The 19,047-nt window shown below is 46.0% G+C and overlaps 1 protein-coding gene across 5 annotated transcripts in view; it reads right to left on the bottom strand.

Annotated features, from left to right (window-relative positions):
- Positions 1–3,831: 3,831 nt before the first annotated feature.
- rab3il1 (RAB3A interacting protein (rabin3)-like 1) overlaps positions 3,832–19,047 on the bottom strand; it is a 30,256-nt gene continuing 15,040 nt past the window's right edge. For 2 of the 5 annotated variants that reach the window (XM_042321462.1, XM_042321597.1), the window contains 6 exons: positions 8,792–8,920; positions 6,748–6,860; positions 6,253–6,276; positions 5,596–5,710; positions 5,335–5,401; positions 3,832–5,129 (listed from right to left, as the gene is read on the bottom strand). In XM_042321462.1, coding sequence (XP_042177396.1) covers positions 5,044–5,129; positions 5,335–5,401; positions 5,596–5,710; positions 6,253–6,276; positions 6,748–6,860; positions 8,792–8,920 — 534 coding nt within the window. In that variant the 3' untranslated portion in view covers positions 3,832–5,043. The remainder of the gene's footprint in view (positions 5,130–5,334; positions 5,402–5,595; positions 5,711–6,252; positions 6,277–6,747; positions 6,861–8,791; positions 8,921–19,047) is intronic. The other 3 variants (XM_042321505.1, XM_042321531.1, XM_042321554.1) reach the window with 3 other exon arrangements.

Genomic DNA, 19,047 nt, shown 5'->3' with positions numbered 1-19,047 from the left:
GTGTGTGAAGTTTTAAATGCATGTATTTCAGTCCTTGACTAAAAACGATCTTTCCGTACTATGTATTGCTTCCTGTGGACCCCAGGAAGAGTAGCTGATGCTTTTGCAGCGACTAATGAGGATCCCCTAATAAATACCAGGACCAATTAGTGGGCAAAAGACCAGAATCGAGCTGCCTGTGTAAACGCACCCTAAGAGGAAAGCAGTTACTATTGCACGTTCAGACGTGAATAGTGTTCATTTAGTTTGATTAGGCTTTTCATGTCAGATATGGTATAAACACTACAGTATATGGCGATGTATCCATGCAAAGCTACACATTATTTGGTCATGGGGCGGCAGGGTAGCCTAGTGGTTAGAGTGTAGAGGTGGCAGGGTAGCCTAGTGGTTAGAGTGTAGGGGCGGCAGGGTAGCCTAGTGGTTAGAGTGTAGGGGCGGCAGGGTAGCCTAGTGGTTAGAGTGTAGGGGCGGCAGGGTAGCCTAGTGGTTAGAGTGTAGGGGCGGCAGGGTAGCCTAGTGGTTAGAGTGTAGGGGCGGCAGGGTAGCCTAGTGGTTAGAGTGTAGGGGCGGCAGGGTAGCCTAGTGGTTAGAGTGTAGGGGCGGCAGGGTAGCCTAGTGGTTAGAGTGTAGGGGCGGCAGGGTAGCCTAGTGGTTAGAGTGTAGGGGCGGCAGGGTAGCCTAGTGGTTAGAGTGTAGGGGCGGCAGGGTAGCCTAGTGGTTAGAGTGTAGGGGCGGCAGGGTAGCCTAGTGGTTAGAGTGTAGGGGCGGCAGGGTAGCCTAGTGGTTAGAGTGTAGGGGCGGCAGGGTAGCCTAGTGGTTAGAGTGTAGGGGCGGCAGGGTAGCCTAGTGGTTAGAGTGTAGGGGCGGCAGGGTAGCCTAGTGGTTAGAGTGTAGGGGCGGCAGGGTAGCCTAGTGGTTAGAGTGTAGGGGCGGCAGGGTAGCCTAGTGGTTAGAGTGTAGAGGCGGCAGGGTAGCCTAGTGGTTAGAGTGTAGGGGCGGCAGGGTAGCCTAGTGGTTAGAGTGTAGGGGCGGCAGGGTAGCCTAGTGGTTAGAGTGTAGGGGCGGCAGGGTAGCCTAGTGGTTAGAGTGTAGGGGCGGCAGGGTAGCCTAGTGGTTAGAGTGTAGGGGCGGCAGGGTAGCCTAGTGGTTAGAGTGTAGAGGCGGCAGGGTAGCCTAGTGGTTAGAGTGTAGGGGCGGCAGGGTAGCCTAGTGGTTAGAGTGTAGGGGCGGCAGGGTAGCCTAGTGGTTAGAGTGTAGGGGCGGCAGGGTAGCCTAGTGGTTAGAGTGTAGGGGCGGCAGGGTAGCCTAGTGGTTAGAGTGTAGGGCGGCAGGGTAGCCTAGTGGTTAGAGTGTAGGGGCGGCAGGGTAGCCTAGTGGTTAGAGTGTAGGGGCGGCAGGGTAGCCTAGTGGTTAGAGTGTAGGGGCGGCAGGGTAGCCTAGTGGTTAGAGTGTAGGGGCGGCAGGGTAGCCTAGTGGTTAGAGTGTAGGGGCGGCAGGGTAGCCTAGTGGTTAGAGTGTAGGGGCGGCAGGGTAGCCTAGTGGTTAGAGTGTAGGGGCGGCAGGGTAGCCTAGTGGTTAGAGTGTAGGGGCGGCAGGGTAGCCTAGTGGTTAGAGTGTAGGGGCGGCAGGGTAGCCTAGTGGTTAGAGTGTAGGGGCGGCAGGGTAGCCTAGTGGTTAGAGTGTAGGGGCGGCAGGGTAGCCTAGTGGTTAGAGTGTAGAGGCGGCAGGGTAGCCTAGTGGTTAGAGTGTAGGGGCGGCAGGGTAGCCTAGTGGTTAGAGTGTAGGGGCGGCAGGGTAGCCTAGTGGTTAGAGTGTAGGGGCGGCAGGGTAGCCTAGTGGTTAGAGTGTAGGGGCGGCAGGGTAGCCTAGTGGTTAGAGTGTAGGGGCGGCAGGGTAGCCTAGTGGTTAGAGTGTAGAGGCGGCAGGGTAGCCTAGTGGTTAGAGTGTAGGGGCGGCAGGGTAGCCTAGTGGTTAGAGTGTAGAGGCAGCAGGGTAGCCTAGTGGTTAGAGCGTTGGACTAGTAACCGGAAGGTTGCAAGTTCAAATCCCCGAGCTGACAAGGCACAAATCTGTCGTTCTGCCCCTGAACAGGCCGTTAACCCACTGTTCCTAGGCCGTCGTTGAAAATAAGAATTTGTTCTTATTAACTGACTTGCCTGGTTAAATAAAGGTTAAACAAAAAAATAAATGTATGGCTTATATATTATTATTATTATTATACAAAATAGAGAATTTGAAATGACATGTTACAGGAGTGCAAATACAACTGTCAATTTAAAGCGATTATATTTCCCAACTAGATAGTTTTTTAAAAACGGAATACATTGGGAGTGTTAGGGAGAGAATACACTGGGAGTGTTAGGGAGAGAATACACTGGGAGTGTTAGGGAGAGAATACACTGGGAGTGTTAGGGAGAGAATACACTGGGAGTGTTAGGGAGAGAATACACTGGGAGTGTTAGGGAGAGAATACACTGGGAGTGTTAGGGAGAGAATACACTGGGAGTGTTAGGGAGAGAATACACTGGGAGTGTTAGGGAGAGAATACACTGGGAGTGTTAGGGAGAGAATACACTGGGAGTGTTAGGGAGAGAATACACTGGGAGTGTTAGGGAGAGAATACACTGGGAGTGTTAGGGAGAGAATACACTGGGAGTGTTAGGGAGAGAATACACTGGGAGTGTTAGGGAGAGAATACACTGGGAGTGTTAGGGAGAGAATACACTGGGAGTGTTAGGGAGAGAATACACTGGGAGTGTTAGGGAGAGAATACATTGGGAGTGTTAGGGAGAGAATACACTGGGAGTGTTAGGGAGAGAATACACTGGGAGTGTTAGGGAGAGAATACATTGGGAGTGTTAGGGAGAGAATACACTGGGAGTGTTAGGGAGAGAATACACTGGGAGTGTTAGGGAGAGAATACATTGGGAGTGTTAGGGAGAGAATACATTGGGAGTGTTAGGGAGAGAATACATTGGGAGTGTTAGGGAGAGAATACACTGGGAGTGTTAGGGAGAGAATACACTGGGAGGTTAGGGAGAGAATACACTGGGAGTGTTAGGGAGAGAATACATTGGGAGAGTTAGGGAGAGAATACACTGGGAGTGTTAGGGAGAGAATACATTGGGAGTGTTAGGGAGAGAATACATTGGGAGTGTTAGGGAGAGAATACATTGGGAGTGTTAGGGAGAGAATACATTGGGAGTGTTAGGGAGAGAATACATTGGGAGTGTTAGGGAGAGAATACATTGGGAGTGTTAGGGAGAGAATACATTGGGAGTGTTAGGGAGAGAATACACTGGGAGTGTTAGGGAGAGAATACACTGGGAGTGTTAGGGAGAGAATACACTGGGAGTGTTAGGGAGAGAATACATTGGGAGTGTTAGGGAGAGAATACATTGGGAGTGTTAGGGAGAGAATACATTGGGAGTGTTAGGGAGAGAATACATTGGGAGTGTTAGGGAGAGAATACATTGGGAGTGTTAGGGAGAGAATACATTGGGAGTGTTAGGGAGAGAATACATTGGGAGTGTTAGGGAGAGAATACACTGGGAGTGTTAGGGAGAGAATACATTGGGAGTGTTAGGGAGAGAATACATTGGGAGTGTTAGGGAGAGAATACACTGGGAGTGTTAGGGAGAGAATACATTGGGAGAGTTAGGGAGAGAATACATTGGGAGTGTTAGGGAGAGAATACATTGGGAGTGTTAGGGAGAGAATACATTGGGAGTGTTAGGGAGAGAATACACTGGGAGTGTTAGGGAGAGAATACATTGGGAGTGTTAGGGAGAGAATACATTGGGAGTGTTAGGGAGAGAGAGAAACAACGTATTGCTTAATCATCCATGGTTGGTTTATTATTCCATTATGTTAAATAACAAATGACTGTAACCTCTGTTTCTAGGAGAAGTCATTGCTAAAACTGGCACAGCATCCAGAATGAAGACGAGGATATTTGAGGACACTGAATAGGCATTTCGTTCAGGAACTTGTATTTCTGGTACCGTGTAACTGCAAGTCGCAGCACAAAAGTGGAAGCTCCTATTCATCTGGGTATGTGTAAATGTTCTTGGCAAATAAAGTGAATCTGATTCTTTATTTTTTATTTATTTAACTGAAGTACCTGAATGTAACAGGATGTGTACACACTATTTCTGAACTGGTTCGTACTAAACAGCCTAAATGCAGGTATTTTCAGAGTAAATCGCTGCCCTTCTATAACCCATTCTAACTACAGACATATTTTCTGTATTAACCATGCAAGGCATTTACAATGTACTGCAAGAATCTATCAAGGTTAAGGCAAAGTAAGAGGTGGTCTGGTTTGCTGCAGTGGTTCTAAGGAGAGAGGAGACAACTGTGGTTCTAAAGAGAGAGGAGACAACTGTGGTTCTAAAGAGAGAGGAGACAACTGTGGTTCTAAGGAGAGAGGAGACAACTGTGGTTCTAAGGAGAGAGGAGACAACTGTGGTTCTAAAGAGAGAGGAGACAACTGTGGTTCTAAGGAGAGAGGAGACAACGGTGGTTCTAAGGAGGGAGGAGACAACGGTGGTTCTAAGGTGAGAGGAGACAACGGTGGTTCTAAAGTGATAGGAGACCATGGTGGTTCTAAGGAGAGAGGAGACAAGGGTGGTTCTAAGGAGAGAGGAGACAACACCTAGGGGTAATGCCGCAGTACTGGAGGGTATATGGCACTGTGTGAATGAAAAGTGAGCAGCATAGTTCTCCTGAAGCCTCCATCCGGTTTCTGTGTCCCGCATGTCCTTCTGAGGGCTTCTCACACTACTGAGCCAAACCAAGCCAGCCCAGTTCAGTTTGGGTTGTCCTGACAGTGTGAAACCGGTACAGGTGATCTGACTCTCAAATCGTACAGTTGATTGGTGACTCCTGTCTTTTAACCCTGGGCCGTGTTCACTGGGCACGAAGAGGAAGAAATTAGCTAATTTTCATTGTCCGTTGCACAACATTTTTAAACGTTTTGCTCCAGTGTGCCCTAATAAACACGACCTAGGTCTACGGTGACATCTCCTCCCATCTGTCCTCCTATTCCTGGTCTGTGAGGTAGAAGCCCAGCTTGGCCACAGTCATCTCCCTCCGTAGACGTGTCACCTCCCAGAACATCTGTTCCGCTGGTGGCGGGCAGAGACAAAGACAGAGAGAGACAAAGACATGAGGGTTGAAATGGTTTCAGTCAAGATTCAGAACGCCAGACAAGATTTAATGTCTGCAGTAACAAAGATAACTTATTGCCACTGTCATTTTTCGCTGTTAAAATGGGTCTATTGTTGATCTCTCTCTGTGTCTATCTTTTAGAAGGGGGGACGTCTGACTTACCATCATGTCTGACCAGGCCCTGCTGAATATAGCGGATATAGGTGAAGAAGTTACACACGGCTGTGATCTAGAGGGGCGGAATTGAGGAATGGCTCACACACACTTTCAAACAAAAGTTCTCTCACATAGGTGATCATAAGTGATAAAAAATATGTATAAACATTAAAAAGTAGTCCTATTTATATGTCTGTAGATGTTGAGGAGGATAAGTGAAAACATACATTTTTATTTTGAAATACATTTTTCAAAAAAACAACAAACATGGTTGCTAGGTACCCGTGCCCTGCTGGAGGGTGAGATATAGTAGTAACTCTCTTCGTCACCCAGTTTGATTTGGTGCTTACAGGACCGGGATATGCCGCTCAACGCACACTTCCTGTTATAGAGGCAGAGAGAAAAAAACTAAACAAAAACACCAACTAACTCTCTCATTTATGGAATTCTACGGCGTCGGGTTTCACGGACACAAATTAAGCCTCAACATATACTTAAAAGCTCTTTCAAGGGAGATTCTCCACTGAGCAAGTTCTTTCATCCAGGACTAGGCTTAAACTGGGTCTGGGAAACCGGGCAATACATGTAGAAGACACGACAACATGATGGTTAGTTGTTTAACATCAGAAAAGGAACAAATAAAATGGCCTTAAAAGCTGAACACTGGACAGATATGGAGTCGCTTCCTCCACACGGATGGAGTTAGATACATCTGAGAAATGTTAGGTATGTTAGACTACAGACACACCGGGAGGACAGACAAGATGGCAGTGATCAACAACAAGACATGCATGGCTGGACAGAGTGCTGAAGGGCATTCTGATGAGAGAGGACAGTGATAAAGGACAGTGAACAACAGAGCACAGAACAGTTTGTTGTTAGTGGAAAAGAAAAATGAAATGATTCGCTCCTAAAGTTACTTACATCTCTACTGCTGCCTTCAAGCCACTGGGGAAAATAATTCAATCAACATTTGATTAGGAAGCAGTGCCACATTATCAGTGTAGCCCATTGATTCAGCTCATTAGGACTCAAGAGGAAACCCCCAAAACCCATAACAGATTTGAAGAGAAAAACTAAACTAATCTATTCAAAGTCAAACCAATCAAGTTCGCATAATTTGCAATGATAATAATAATGATATTCATTATAGATGACAGGTGTAATTGTGAAAAATCACCAAGAGGAAGGAGAGCGAGAGAGTTTATTTGAGCATGAATAGTTATTGAATGATTACTAGAGACAGATGGGTGTGGTTCAGTTGTGATTACTGTTGTCATGACCAATATCACGATACTCTCTGACGTATCACAGCAAGGAAACAAAACATGAAGTGGACTACATTTTCTGAGGAAAACAGCCTTAAAACATTATAATAAAGTTGTGATAACATTTTAATAACATTGAGGGATGACTCACTTGGGCCCGCCACACTCTATGGCGTTGGCCTTGACCATGGATAAAGCTGACATGGCCACCGGCTCGATGGTTAGAGAGTTGTTCTCCACTGCACTCTGGACTGACTGAGACAACTGTGTCCAGAACAAGGAGTCACATTGCATTAATACAACAACAAACTATATATGCACACAAAAGCCTTTCGCCTCCCGACACATGTACATGTATTAACATAGTATGCCAATAGAAAAGGTACGGTATCCTATTATGCCAATAGAATAGGTACGGTATCCTATTATGCCAATAGAATAGGTACGGTATCCTATTATGCCAATAGAATAGGTACGGTATCCTATTATGCCAATAGAATAGGTACGGTATCCTATTATGCCAATAGAAGAGGTACGGTATCCTATTATGCCAATAGAAGAGGTACGGTATCCTATTATGCCAATAGAAGAGGTACGGTATCCTATTATGCCAATAGAATAGGTACGGTATCCTATTATGCCAATAGAATAGGTACGGTATCCTATTATGCCAATAGAATAGGTACGGTATCCTATTATGCCAATAGAATAGGTACGGTATCCTATTATGCCAATAGAATAGGTACGGTATCCTATTATGCCAATATAATAGTTACGGTATCCTATTATGCCAATATAATAGGTATGGTATCCTATTATGCTAATTGAAGAGGTACGGTATCCTATTATGCTAATAGAATAGGTACGGTATCCTATTATGCTAATAGAATAGGTACGGTATCCTATTATGCTAATAGAATAGGTACGGTATCCTATTATGCCAATAGAATAGGTACGGTATCCTATTATGCCAATAGAATAGGTACGGTATCCTATTATGCCAATAGAATAGGTACGGTATCCTATTATGCCAATAGAAGAGGTACGGTATCCTATTATGCCAATAGAAGAGGTACGGTATCCTATTATGCCAATAGAATAGGTACGGTATCCTATTATGCCAATAGAATAGGTACGGTATCCTATTATGCCAATAGAAGAGGTACGGTATCCTATTATGCCAATAGAATAGGTACGGTATCCTATTATGCCAATAGAATAGGTACGGTATCCTATTATGCCAATAGAATAGGTACGGTATCCTATTATGCCAATAGAATAGTTACGGTATCCTATTATGCCAATAGTTACGGTATCCTATTATGCCAATATAATAGTTACGGTATCCTATTATGCCAATATAATAGTTACGGTATCCTATTATGCCAATATAATAGTTACGGTATCCTATTATGCCAATATAATAGGTACGGTATCCTATTATGCTAATTGAAGAGGTACGGTATCCTATTATGCTAATAGAATAGGTATGGTATCCTATTATGCTAATAGAATAGGTATGGTATCCTATTATGCTAATAGAATAGGTATGGTATCCTATTATGCTAATAGAATAGGTATGGTATCCTATTATGCTAATAGAATAGGTATGGTATCCTATTATGCTAATAGAATAGGTATGGTATCCTATTATGCCAATAGAATAGGTATGGTATCCTATTATGCCAATAGAATAGGTATGGTATCCTATTATGCTAATAGAATAGGTATGGTATCCTATTATGCTAATAGAATAGGTATGGTATCCTATTATGCTATTAGAATAGTTATGGTATCCTATTCTATTATGCTATTAGAATAGTTATGGTATTCTATTCTATTATACTATTAGAAGAGTTATGGTATTCTATTCTATTATGCTATTAGAATAGTTATGGTATTCTCTTAGAATAGTTATGGTAGTCTATTCTATTATGCTATTAGAATAGTTATGGTATTCTATTACAATAGTTATGGTATTCTATTCTATTATGCTATTAGAATAGTTATGGTATTCTATTAGAATAGTTATGGTATTCTATTCTATTATGCTATTAGAATAGTTATGGTATTCTATTAGAATAGTTATGGTATTCTATTCTATTATGCTATTAGAATAGTTATGGTATTCTATTAGAATAGTTATGGTAGTCTATTCTATTATGCTATTAGAATAGTTATGGTATTCTATGTACCTCAGATCGTGTGAAGGAGAGGCAGGGGCCGATGTCCTCCCTGTATATCCGCACCAGGAAGGCTGAACTTCTGTCCAGACTAGGTCTGTTTTTCCAGGTCAAGAACTCTGCATACAGAATGCTGTCCATCTGAGAAGAGATATAATTGATTAGTTATTTTCCTGTATTTGATTTACTGTGAATATGGTTTGATATGTAATATCAACTAGGCAAGTCAGTTAAGAACAAATTCTTATTTACAATGACGGCCTAGGAACAGTGGGTTAACTGTCTTGTTCAGGGGCAGAACGACAGATTTTTACCTTGTCAGCTCAGGGATTCGATCTTGCAACCTTTCGGTTACTAGACCAACGCTCTAACCACTAGGCTATCTGCCGCCCCAATAGCTTACAGTCCTGTGAAAAAGTATTTGACTCCTTTCTGATTTTTTCTATTTTCGTATATTTTTGATACTGAATGTTATCAGATCTTCAACCAAAACTGAATATTAGATAAAGGGAACCTGAGTTTACAAAAAATAAAATGGATACTTATTTAATTAACAAAGTTATGCAAAACCAAATTCCCCTGTGTGTAAAAATATTTTCCCCTTACACTCAATAACTGGTTGTGCCACCTTTGGTTGCAGTGACTCCAACCAAACACTTCCTGTAGTTATTGGTCAGTCTCTTACATCGCTCTGGAGGAATTTTGGCTCAGTCTTGCATGCAGAACTGCGGTCTGTGAGCTGATGCTGACGAGCAGCTGGGTCATGCAATGAAACAATGATCCAAAACACACAATCAAGTCTACATGAAAGTGGCTACAAAAACAACACATTTAAAAGTGTTGAAATGGCCTATTTAAAAGTTCAGACTTAATCCCAATTGAGATGTTGTGGCAGGACTTGAAATGAGCAGTTCATATGCTTGAAAACCCACAAATGTTGTTGAGTTAAAGAAGTTCTGCACGGAAGAGTGGGCCATAATTCGTCCAGAGCGATGTGAGAGACTGATCAACAACTCCAGGAAGAGTTTGGTTGGATTTAATGCAGCTAAAAAGTGGCTATTTATTTTCACACAGGGGCATTGGGTGTTGCATAACTTATCAGGTATGAAGATAAGACAATAGAATATTAAACTAACAGGGGCAGGCAATTGACAGGTCAAGACAGGCAGGGCTCAGTAACCTGGAAACAGGAGATAAAGGGCTGAGAGACATGGATTTGACCCTGGACACATGAAAGGTGGGATGTATACGAAGGGTACGGGGCATCAGAAGCAGAGGGTCTAATGATCTTGGAGAAACGGGCCGATAAACTGGGGGGAGAGTTTGCGGGATTCCACCCGAAGGGCCAGATCCCGGGTGGATAGCCATACCTTCTGCCCGGGTAGGTGGGGCAGATCCCGGGTGGATAGCCATAATTTCTGCCCGGGTAGGTGGGGTAGATCCCGGGTGAACAGCCATACCTTCTGCCCGGGTAGGTTGGGCAGATCCCGGGTGGATAGCCATACTTTCTGCCCGGGTAGGTGGGGCACATCCCGGGTGGACAGCCATACTTTCTGCCCGGGTAGGTGGGGCAGATCCCGGGTGGATAGCCATACTTTCTGCCCGAGACGATACCGGGGAGCCAGGGTCTGATGGCGATCTGCTTGTCGTCGATACCTGAAGGTGGTCTTGAGGGCCGACCGGGCTCTCCTCCAGATACGACAGCAGCGGACAAACATCCTGGCAGAAGGGTATGCCAACCTCCTCTTCCTGCTAAGGGAAGAGCGGGGACTGATACCCCAGGGAACACTCAAACGGTGATAGGCCCGTGGCAGTGGGGCTGGCGGAGACCAGGCAGCGCAGAGTGGTCTCGAGGTCCTGGTTGATTTGCTCCGACTGGAGCGGCTTGAAGGCAGAGGAAATGAGTGGTAGCGGATAACGGTTCTTTACAGTGATGTCATTGGGTAGTCAATGCACGGGTGCAGGGTCTTGTCCTTCTTCTCCATGAAGAAGAATCCTGCACCAGCAGGAGAGGAAGAGGGACGGATAAATCCAGTAGCTAGGGAGTCCCCAATTTAGTCCTCCATAGCCTTGGTTTCAGGTCCCGACAGCGAGTACTGACGACCCCGGGGTGGCGTGGTGCTAGGGAGAAGGTCAATCTCGCAGTCATAGGGGCAGTTCGGCAGAAGGGAGGTGGACTGGGACTTGCTGAACACCTGGTACTACGTGGGGATGGCGTAGAGATCCGGAACCACCGAGGACCCAAGAACAGGTTGCGCAGACTTCAGACAATGGGCGTGGCAGAACGGACTCCAGCCCATGATGGCACCTGTAGACCAGTTGATGAGTAGGTTGTGTGGCTGGAGCCAGGAGAATCCCAACACCATGGGGATCTGGGGGGACTTGATGAGCAGGAACTGAATGGTCTCGCTGTGATTCCCTGACACCCATAGGTTGATGGGAGTGGTGTTATGGGTGACCCGACCTATAAAGCGCCCGTCCCACGCTCTAACATCCACGGGAATGGAGAGGGGCTGAGTGGGGATGTTCAGCTCGGAAGCCAGTGTGGCGTCCAAAAAGCTCTCATCGTCCCCAGAGTCAATGAGGACCAGGAGAGATTTGGACTGGTTTCCCCACAGCATAATGACATGAAAATGGGTTTGAGTAAGGGAAGCAGAAAAGTTCCCCATATGGCCCACTAGAGTACTCGCTCCTACCAGTGAGCCTGGTTTTTACCAGGCATGAGGACACAAAATGACCAAAAGTCCCGCAATACAGACAGCTCCTTGTGCTGATCCGATGTTGCCGTTCCACTGGCGACAGCCCAGCCCTGCCCAGTTGCATGGGCTCAGGAAAGAGTGCCTCGGCCAGTAACCCAGAGGTGGGGTAACGATACAGGGCGACAGGCAGGCTCAGGTTCAGGCAGAGGTCGGTAATCCAGAAGGGGGGAAAGGTACAGATCGGCAGACAGGCTTCAGGGTCAGGCACAGGCAAAGTGGTCAGGCAGGCGGGCTCGGAGTCAGGACGGATAGGGGTCAAAACCAGGAGGAAGAGAAAAGAGAGACTGGAAAAAGCAGGAGCTAAGACACAAAACGCTGGTAGACTTGAACAAACAAGACAAACTAGCACCAGACAAACAGAGAACACAGGTATAAATACACAAGGGATTTACACAGGGAAGACACCTGGAGGAGGGTGGAAAAAATCACAGATAGGTGAAACAGATCAGGGTGTGACAACTCTGTTTATGAAATAAGTATCCATTTCATTTTTGTAAACTCAGGTTCCCTTTATCTAATATTAGGTTTAAGTTGAATAAATGATAACAGTCAGTAAAAAAATTGTAGAGTAGAGAAATTTTGAAAGGGGGCAAATACTTTTCCACAGCACTGTAAATAGTTTAGTGTCGACAGCACACTACAGCTCACTACCACTTCTTCCACATTCTATCCCCCAGGGGGCAGCAGCAACCTTGTCCAGATGCTGAGCCTGCTTGATAAGCACATCAGGTGATGGTCGGTCAGTGTCCCAGTTGGCAGAGCCGTGAGGCTGCTGGTTCGTTTAGTGGCCACGAGCCTTTCCGTTTGTTTTCGAGTCTGGGCATGGCTTTTAGTACATATTTATGTTATGTCACCATCTGAACAAATAACGATTTGCTTGGGCTGGCCGATCCAAGAGGTCAAGAGGGAGCTGACCCTGGACTTAAAGGTAAGGTATCCTGGGTACATACATTTAACATCTTAAATCAGGTTGAAAACTAGTTAACTGGGCCTAAGACTTAGCAGTGCAACAATATAAGTGCAACAATATTAGCAGGCTAGCTATCGGTTTGGTAACAACTGTAAGTGCGGGAAGAAGCACGACAGATGCCTTCCCTTGGGGGAAAGGGAAACAGGAGATAAACATTTATGTTTAAGTACCATATTTAATGTAGTTGTTACTTGTTAGTCTATAATTATCTGTTGTGTAATTAGGTAATGTCTTTGTAATTGTGTAATGTCATTACTTTTAACTGGTTTAAACCGGTTTAACTAGTCAAGGACCATATCACCTCCACCCTACCTGACACCCTAGACCCACTCCAATTTGCTTACCGCCCAAATAGGTCCACAGACGATGCAATCTCAACCACACTGCACACTGCCCTAACCCATCTGGACAAGAGGAATACCTATGTGAGAATGCTGTTCATCGACTACAGCTCGGCATTCAACACCATAGTACCCTCCAAGCTCGTCATCAAGCTCGAGACCCTGGGTCTCGACCCCGCCCTGTGCAACTGGGTACTGGACTTCCTGACGGGCCGCCCCCAGGTGGTGAGGGTAGGCAACAACATCTCCACCCCGCTGATCCTCAACACTGGGGCCCCAAAAGGGTGCGTTCTGAGCCCTCTCCTGTACTCCCTGTTTACCCACGACTGCGTGGCCACGCACGCCTCCAACTCAATCATCAAGTTTGCGGACGACACAACAGTGGTAGGCTTGATTACCAACAACGACGAGGCGGCCTACAGGGAGGAGGTGAGGGCCCTCGGAGTGTGGTGTCAGGAAAATAACCTCACACTCAACGTCAACAAAACTAAGGAGATGATTGTGGACTTCAGGAAACAGCAGAGGGAACACCCCCCTATCCACATCGATGGAACAGTAGTGGAGAGGGTAGCAAGTTAAGTTCCTCGGCATACACATCACAGACAAACTGAATTGGTCCACTCACACAGACAGCATCGTCAAGAAGGCGCAGCAGCGCCTCTTCAACCTCAGGAGGCTGAAGAAATTCGGCTTGTCACCAAAAGCACTTACAAACTTCTACAGATACACAATCGAGAGCATCCTGGCGGGCTGTATCACCGCCTGGTACGGCAACTGCTCCGCCCACAACCGTAAGGCTCTCCAGAGGGTAGTGAGGTCTGCACAACGCATCACCGGGGGCAAACTACCTGCCCTCCAGGACACCTACACCACCCGATGTTACAGGAAGGCCATAAAGATCATCAAGGACATCAACCACCCGAGCCACTGCCTGTTCACCCCGCTATCATCCAGAAGGCGAGGTCAGTACAGGTGCATCAAAACTGGGACTGAGAGACTGAAAAACAGCTTCTATCTCAAGGCCATCAGACTGTTAAACAGCCACCACTAACATTGAGTGGCTGCTGCCAACACACTGACACTGACTCAACTCCAGCCACTTTAATAATGGGAATTGATGGGAAATTATGTAAATATATCACTAGCCACTTTAAACAATGCTACCTTATATAATGTTACTTACCCTACATTATTCATCTCATATGCATACGTATATACTGTACTCTATATCATCGACTGCATCCTTATGTAATACATGTATCACTAGCCACTTTAACTATGCCACTTTGTTTACGTACTCATCTCATATGTATATACTGTACTCGATACCATCTACTGTATCTTGCCTATGCTGCTCCGTACCATCACTCATTCATATATCCTTATGTACATATTCTTTATCCCCTTACACTGTGTATAAGACAGTAGTTTTGGAATTGTTAGTTAGATTACTTGTTGGTTATTACTGCATTGTCGGAACTAGAAGCACAAGCATTTCGCTACACTCGCATTAACATCTGCTAACCATGTGTATGTGACAAATAAAATTTGATTTGATTTGATTTGAACTGTCAGTACCAGGGTTGAATGTTATGGTTAAAGTTTGACACTGGACTGAATTCAAGGACATACTGATAATGAATCTGTGACACTGTGTGTGATTCTGTAGAATCTGATGATGTCACTTCCTATAAGCCTCTCTGGGCTGGTGTTTAGGTGCTATGTGGTTAATATAGAGGTAACTACCAAAATAAAGGAAATACCAACATACTGTGTCTTAATAGGATGTTGGGCCACCATCAACCGCCAGAACAGATTCAATGCTCCTTGGTATATATTCTACAAGTGTCTGGAACTCTATTGGAGGGATGCGACACCATTCTTTCACGAGAAATTACATAATTTGGTGTTTTGTTGATGGTGGTGGGAAAACACTGTCTCAGGCGCCGCTTCAGAATCTCCCAAGAGTGTTCAATTGGGTTGAGATCTGGTGACTGAGACACACCTTCTATGTTCCTTTGAGAGCCCTCTTTCAGTCACTGAGATTTGGTGACTGAGACACACCCTCTATGTTCCTTTGAGAGCCCTCTTTCAGTCACTGAGATCTGGTGACTGAGACACACCCTCTATGTTCCTTTGAGAGCCCTCTTTCAGTCACTGAGATCTGGTGACTGAGACACACCCTCTATGTTCCTTTGAGAGCCCTCTTTCAGTCACTGAGATCTGGTGACTGAGACACATCCTCTATGTTCCTATGAGAGCCCTTTTCAGTCACTGAGATCTGGTGACTGAGACACATCCTCTATGTTCCTTTGAGAGCCCTCTTTCAGTCACTGAGATCTGGTGACTGAGACACATCCTCTATGTTCCTATGAGAGCCCTTTTCAGTCACTGAGATCTGGTGACTGAGACACATCCTCTATGTTCCTATGAGAGCCCTCTTTCAGTCACTGAGATCTCTTCTTCTAGCCATAATGGGCAACTGGGCATTTTTTAACATGACCCTAAGCAAATCAAATCAAATCAAATTCAAATCAAATTTTATTTGTCACATACACATGGTTAGCAGATGTTAATGCGAGTGTAGCGAAATGCTTGTGCTTCTAGTTCCGACAATGCAGTAATAACGAGCAAGTAATCTAACTAACAATTCCAAAAAACTACTGTCATACACAGTGTAAGGGGATAAAGAATATGTACATAAGGATATATGAATGAGTGATGGTACAGAGCAGCATAGGCAAGATACAGTAGATGATATCGAGTACAGTATATACATATGAGATAAGTATGTAAACCAAGTGGCATAGTTAAAGTGGCTAGTGATACATGTATTACATAAGGATGCAGTCGATGATATAGAGTACAGTATCAACGTATGCATATGAGATGAACAATGTAGGGTAAGTAACATTATATAAGGTAGCATTGTTTAAAGTGGCTAGTGATATATTTACATCATTTCCCATCGATTCCCATGATTAAAGTGGCTGGAGTAGAGTCAGTGTCATTGACAGTGTGTTGGCAGTAGCCACTCAATGTTAGTGGTGGCTGTTTAACAGTCTGATGGCCTTGAGATAGAAGCTGTTTTTCAGTCTCTCGGTCCCAGCTTTGATGCACCTGTACTGACCTCGCCTTCTGGATGGCAGCGGGGTGAACAGGCAGTGGCTCGGGTGGTTGATGTCCTTGATGATCTTTATGGCCTTCCTGTAGCATCGGGTGGTGTAGGTGTCCTGGAGGGCAGGTAGTTTGCCCCGGTGATGCGTTGTGCAGACCTCACTACCCTCTGGAGAGCCTTACGGTTGAGGGCGGTGCAGTTGCCATACCAGGCGGTGATACAGCCCGCCAGGATGCTCTCGATTGTGCATCTGTAGAAGTTTGTGAGTGCTTTTGGTGACAAGCCGAATTTCTTCAGCCTCCTGAGGTTGAAGAGGCGCTGCTGCGCCTTCCTCACGATGCTGTCTGTGTGAGTGGACCAATTCAGTTTGTCTGTGATGTGTATGCCGAGGAACTTAAAACTTGCTACCCTCTCCACTACTGTTCCATCGATGTGGATGGGGGGGTGTTCCCTCTGCTGTTTCCTGAAGTCCACAATCATCTCCTTAGTTTTGTTGACGTTGAGTGTGAGGTTATTTTCCTGACACCACACTCCGAGGGCCCTCACCTCCTCCCTGTAGGCCGTCTCGTCGTTGTTGGTAATCAAGCCTACCACTGTTGTGTCGTCCGCAAACTTGATGATTGAGTTGGAGGCGTGCATGGCCACGCAGTCGTGGGTGAACAGGGAGTACAGGAGAGGGCTCAGAACGCACCCTTGTGGGGCCCCAGTGTTGAGGATCAGCGGGGAGGAGATGTTGTTGCCTACCCTCACCACCTGGGGGCGGCCCGTCAGGAAGTCCAGTACCCAGTTGCACAGGGCGGGGTCGAGACCCAGGGTCTCGAGCTTGATGACGAGCTTGGAGGGTACTATGGTGTTGAATGCCGAGCTGTAGTCGATGAACAGCATTCTCACATAGGTATTCCTCTTGTCCAGATGGGTTAGGGCAGTGTGCAGTGTGGTTGAGATTGCATCGTCTGTGGACCTATTTGGGCGGTAAGCAAATTGGAGTGGGTCAAGGGTGTCAGGTAGGGTGGAGGTGATATGGTCCTTGACTAGTCTCTCAAAGCACTTCATGATGACGGATGTGAGTGCTACGGGGCGGTAGTCGTTTGGCTCAGTTACCTTAGCTTTCTTGGGAACAGGAACAATGGTGGCCCTCTTGAAGCATGTGGGAACAGCAGACTGGTATAGGGATTGATTGAATATGTCCGTAAACACACCGGCCAGCTGGTCTGCGCATGCTCTGAGGGCGCGGCTGGGGATGCCGTCTGGGCCTGCAGCCTTGCGAGGGTTAACACGTTTAAATGTCTTACTCACTTCGGCTGCAGTGAAGGAGAGACCGCATGTTTCCGTTGCAGGCCGTGTCAGTGGCACTGTATTGTCCTCAAAGCGGGCAAAAAAGTTATTTAGTCTGCCTGGGAGCAAGACATCCTGGTCCGTGACTGGGCTGGGTTTCTTCCTGTAGTCCGTGATTGCATGACGGGACGTTAACATGACCCTGAGCATGATGGGACGTTAACATGACCCTGAGCATGATGGGACGTTAACAGGACCCTGAGCATGACGGGATGTTAATTGCTTCATTAAACTCAGAAACCACAACTGTGTGGAAGCAGTCGCTTTCAATATACATTTGAATCCCACATTTACACAAGGGTTTCCTGTATTTTGGTAGTTACCTGTATAAAAGGGCCTTCTCAGAAGGGGTTCCTGTATTTTGGTAGTTACCTGTATAAAAGGGCCTTCTCAGAAGGGTTTCCTGTATTTTGGTAGTTACCTGTATAAAAGGGCCTTCTCAGAAGGGGTTCCTGTATTTTGGTAGTTACCTGTATAAAAGGGCCTTCTCAGAAGGGTTTCCTGTATTTTGGTAGTTACCTGTATAAAAAGGCCTTCTCAGAAGGGTTTCCTGTATTTTGGTAGTTACCTGTATAAAAAGGCCTTCTCAGAAGGGTTTCCTGTATTTTGGTAGTTACCTGTATAAAAGGGCCTTCTCAGAAAAGATAGACATTTTCTTTGCTTCTGCTCTGGAGATCTCCCTGAATTCTTGTATTGACCGGATTGATGTTGATTGGCTTTACAGACCACTGTTCACCTTTTTTTCACCCTGAATTCCAGTTACACCCAGTCCCTTACATAGTCACTTATGTCCATTTAAAAATTATCCAGATAACTCCATAGAGAGACCAAAGAGACATTCCCTTAGTCACTTAGGTCCATTTAAATATTATCTAGATAACATTACTCCATAGACATTCACTCACATGTACATTTTATTGTGTATTATTCTGTGTTTTTTTTGTGTGTAACATCACTGTACTTTTTTAAGCACATGAACAAATTCATTTCCCCCTGGTAGGAAAACAAAGTTGATCTGTTCTAGTCGGATTGTGTACGTGTGCCTTTCAGAGGGTGAACGGGCAAGACAAAAGATGCAGGTGCACCGGTTTGTGTCAAGAACTTCAAGGCTGCTGGGTTTTTTATACTTCACAGTTTCACCACCTACCACCCACGGTCCACCACCCACGGTCCACCACCCACGGTCCACCACCCACGGTCTACCACCCACAGCACACCACCCACGGCACGGCACACCACCCACGGCACGGCACACCACCCACGGCACGGCACCCACGGCACACCACCCACGGCACACCACCCACGGTACACCACCCAAAGGACATCCAGCCAACTTGACACAACTGTGGTAAGAAGCATTGGCGTCAACATGGGCCAGCATCCCTGTGGAACGCTTTCAACACCTTGTAGAGTCAACATGGGCCAGCATCCCTGTGGAACGCTTTCAACACCTTGTAGAGTCAACATGGGCCAGCATCCCTGTGGAACGCTTTCAACACCTTGTAGAGTCAACATGGGTCAGCATCCCTGTGGAACGCTTTCAACACCTTGTAGAGTCAACATGGGCCAGCATCCCTGTGGAACGCTTTAGACACCTTGTAGAGTCCACATGGGTCAGCATCCCTGTGGAATGCTTTCGACACCTTGTAGAGTCCACATGGGCCAGCATCCCTGTGGAACGCTTCCGACACCCTGTAGAGTCCATGCCCTGACGAATTGAGGCTGTTCAGAGGGTAAAAGGAGAG

This window comes from Oncorhynchus tshawytscha, linkage group LG01 (genome assembly GCF_018296145.1).
Source record: "Oncorhynchus tshawytscha isolate Ot180627B linkage group LG01, Otsh_v2.0, whole genome shotgun sequence".
Taxonomy (NCBI): Eukaryota; Metazoa; Chordata; class Actinopteri; order Salmoniformes; family Salmonidae; genus Oncorhynchus; species Oncorhynchus tshawytscha.
The sequence above is the reverse complement of the archived record's forward strand: the minus strand, read 5'-3'. Positions and strand labels throughout refer to the sequence as shown.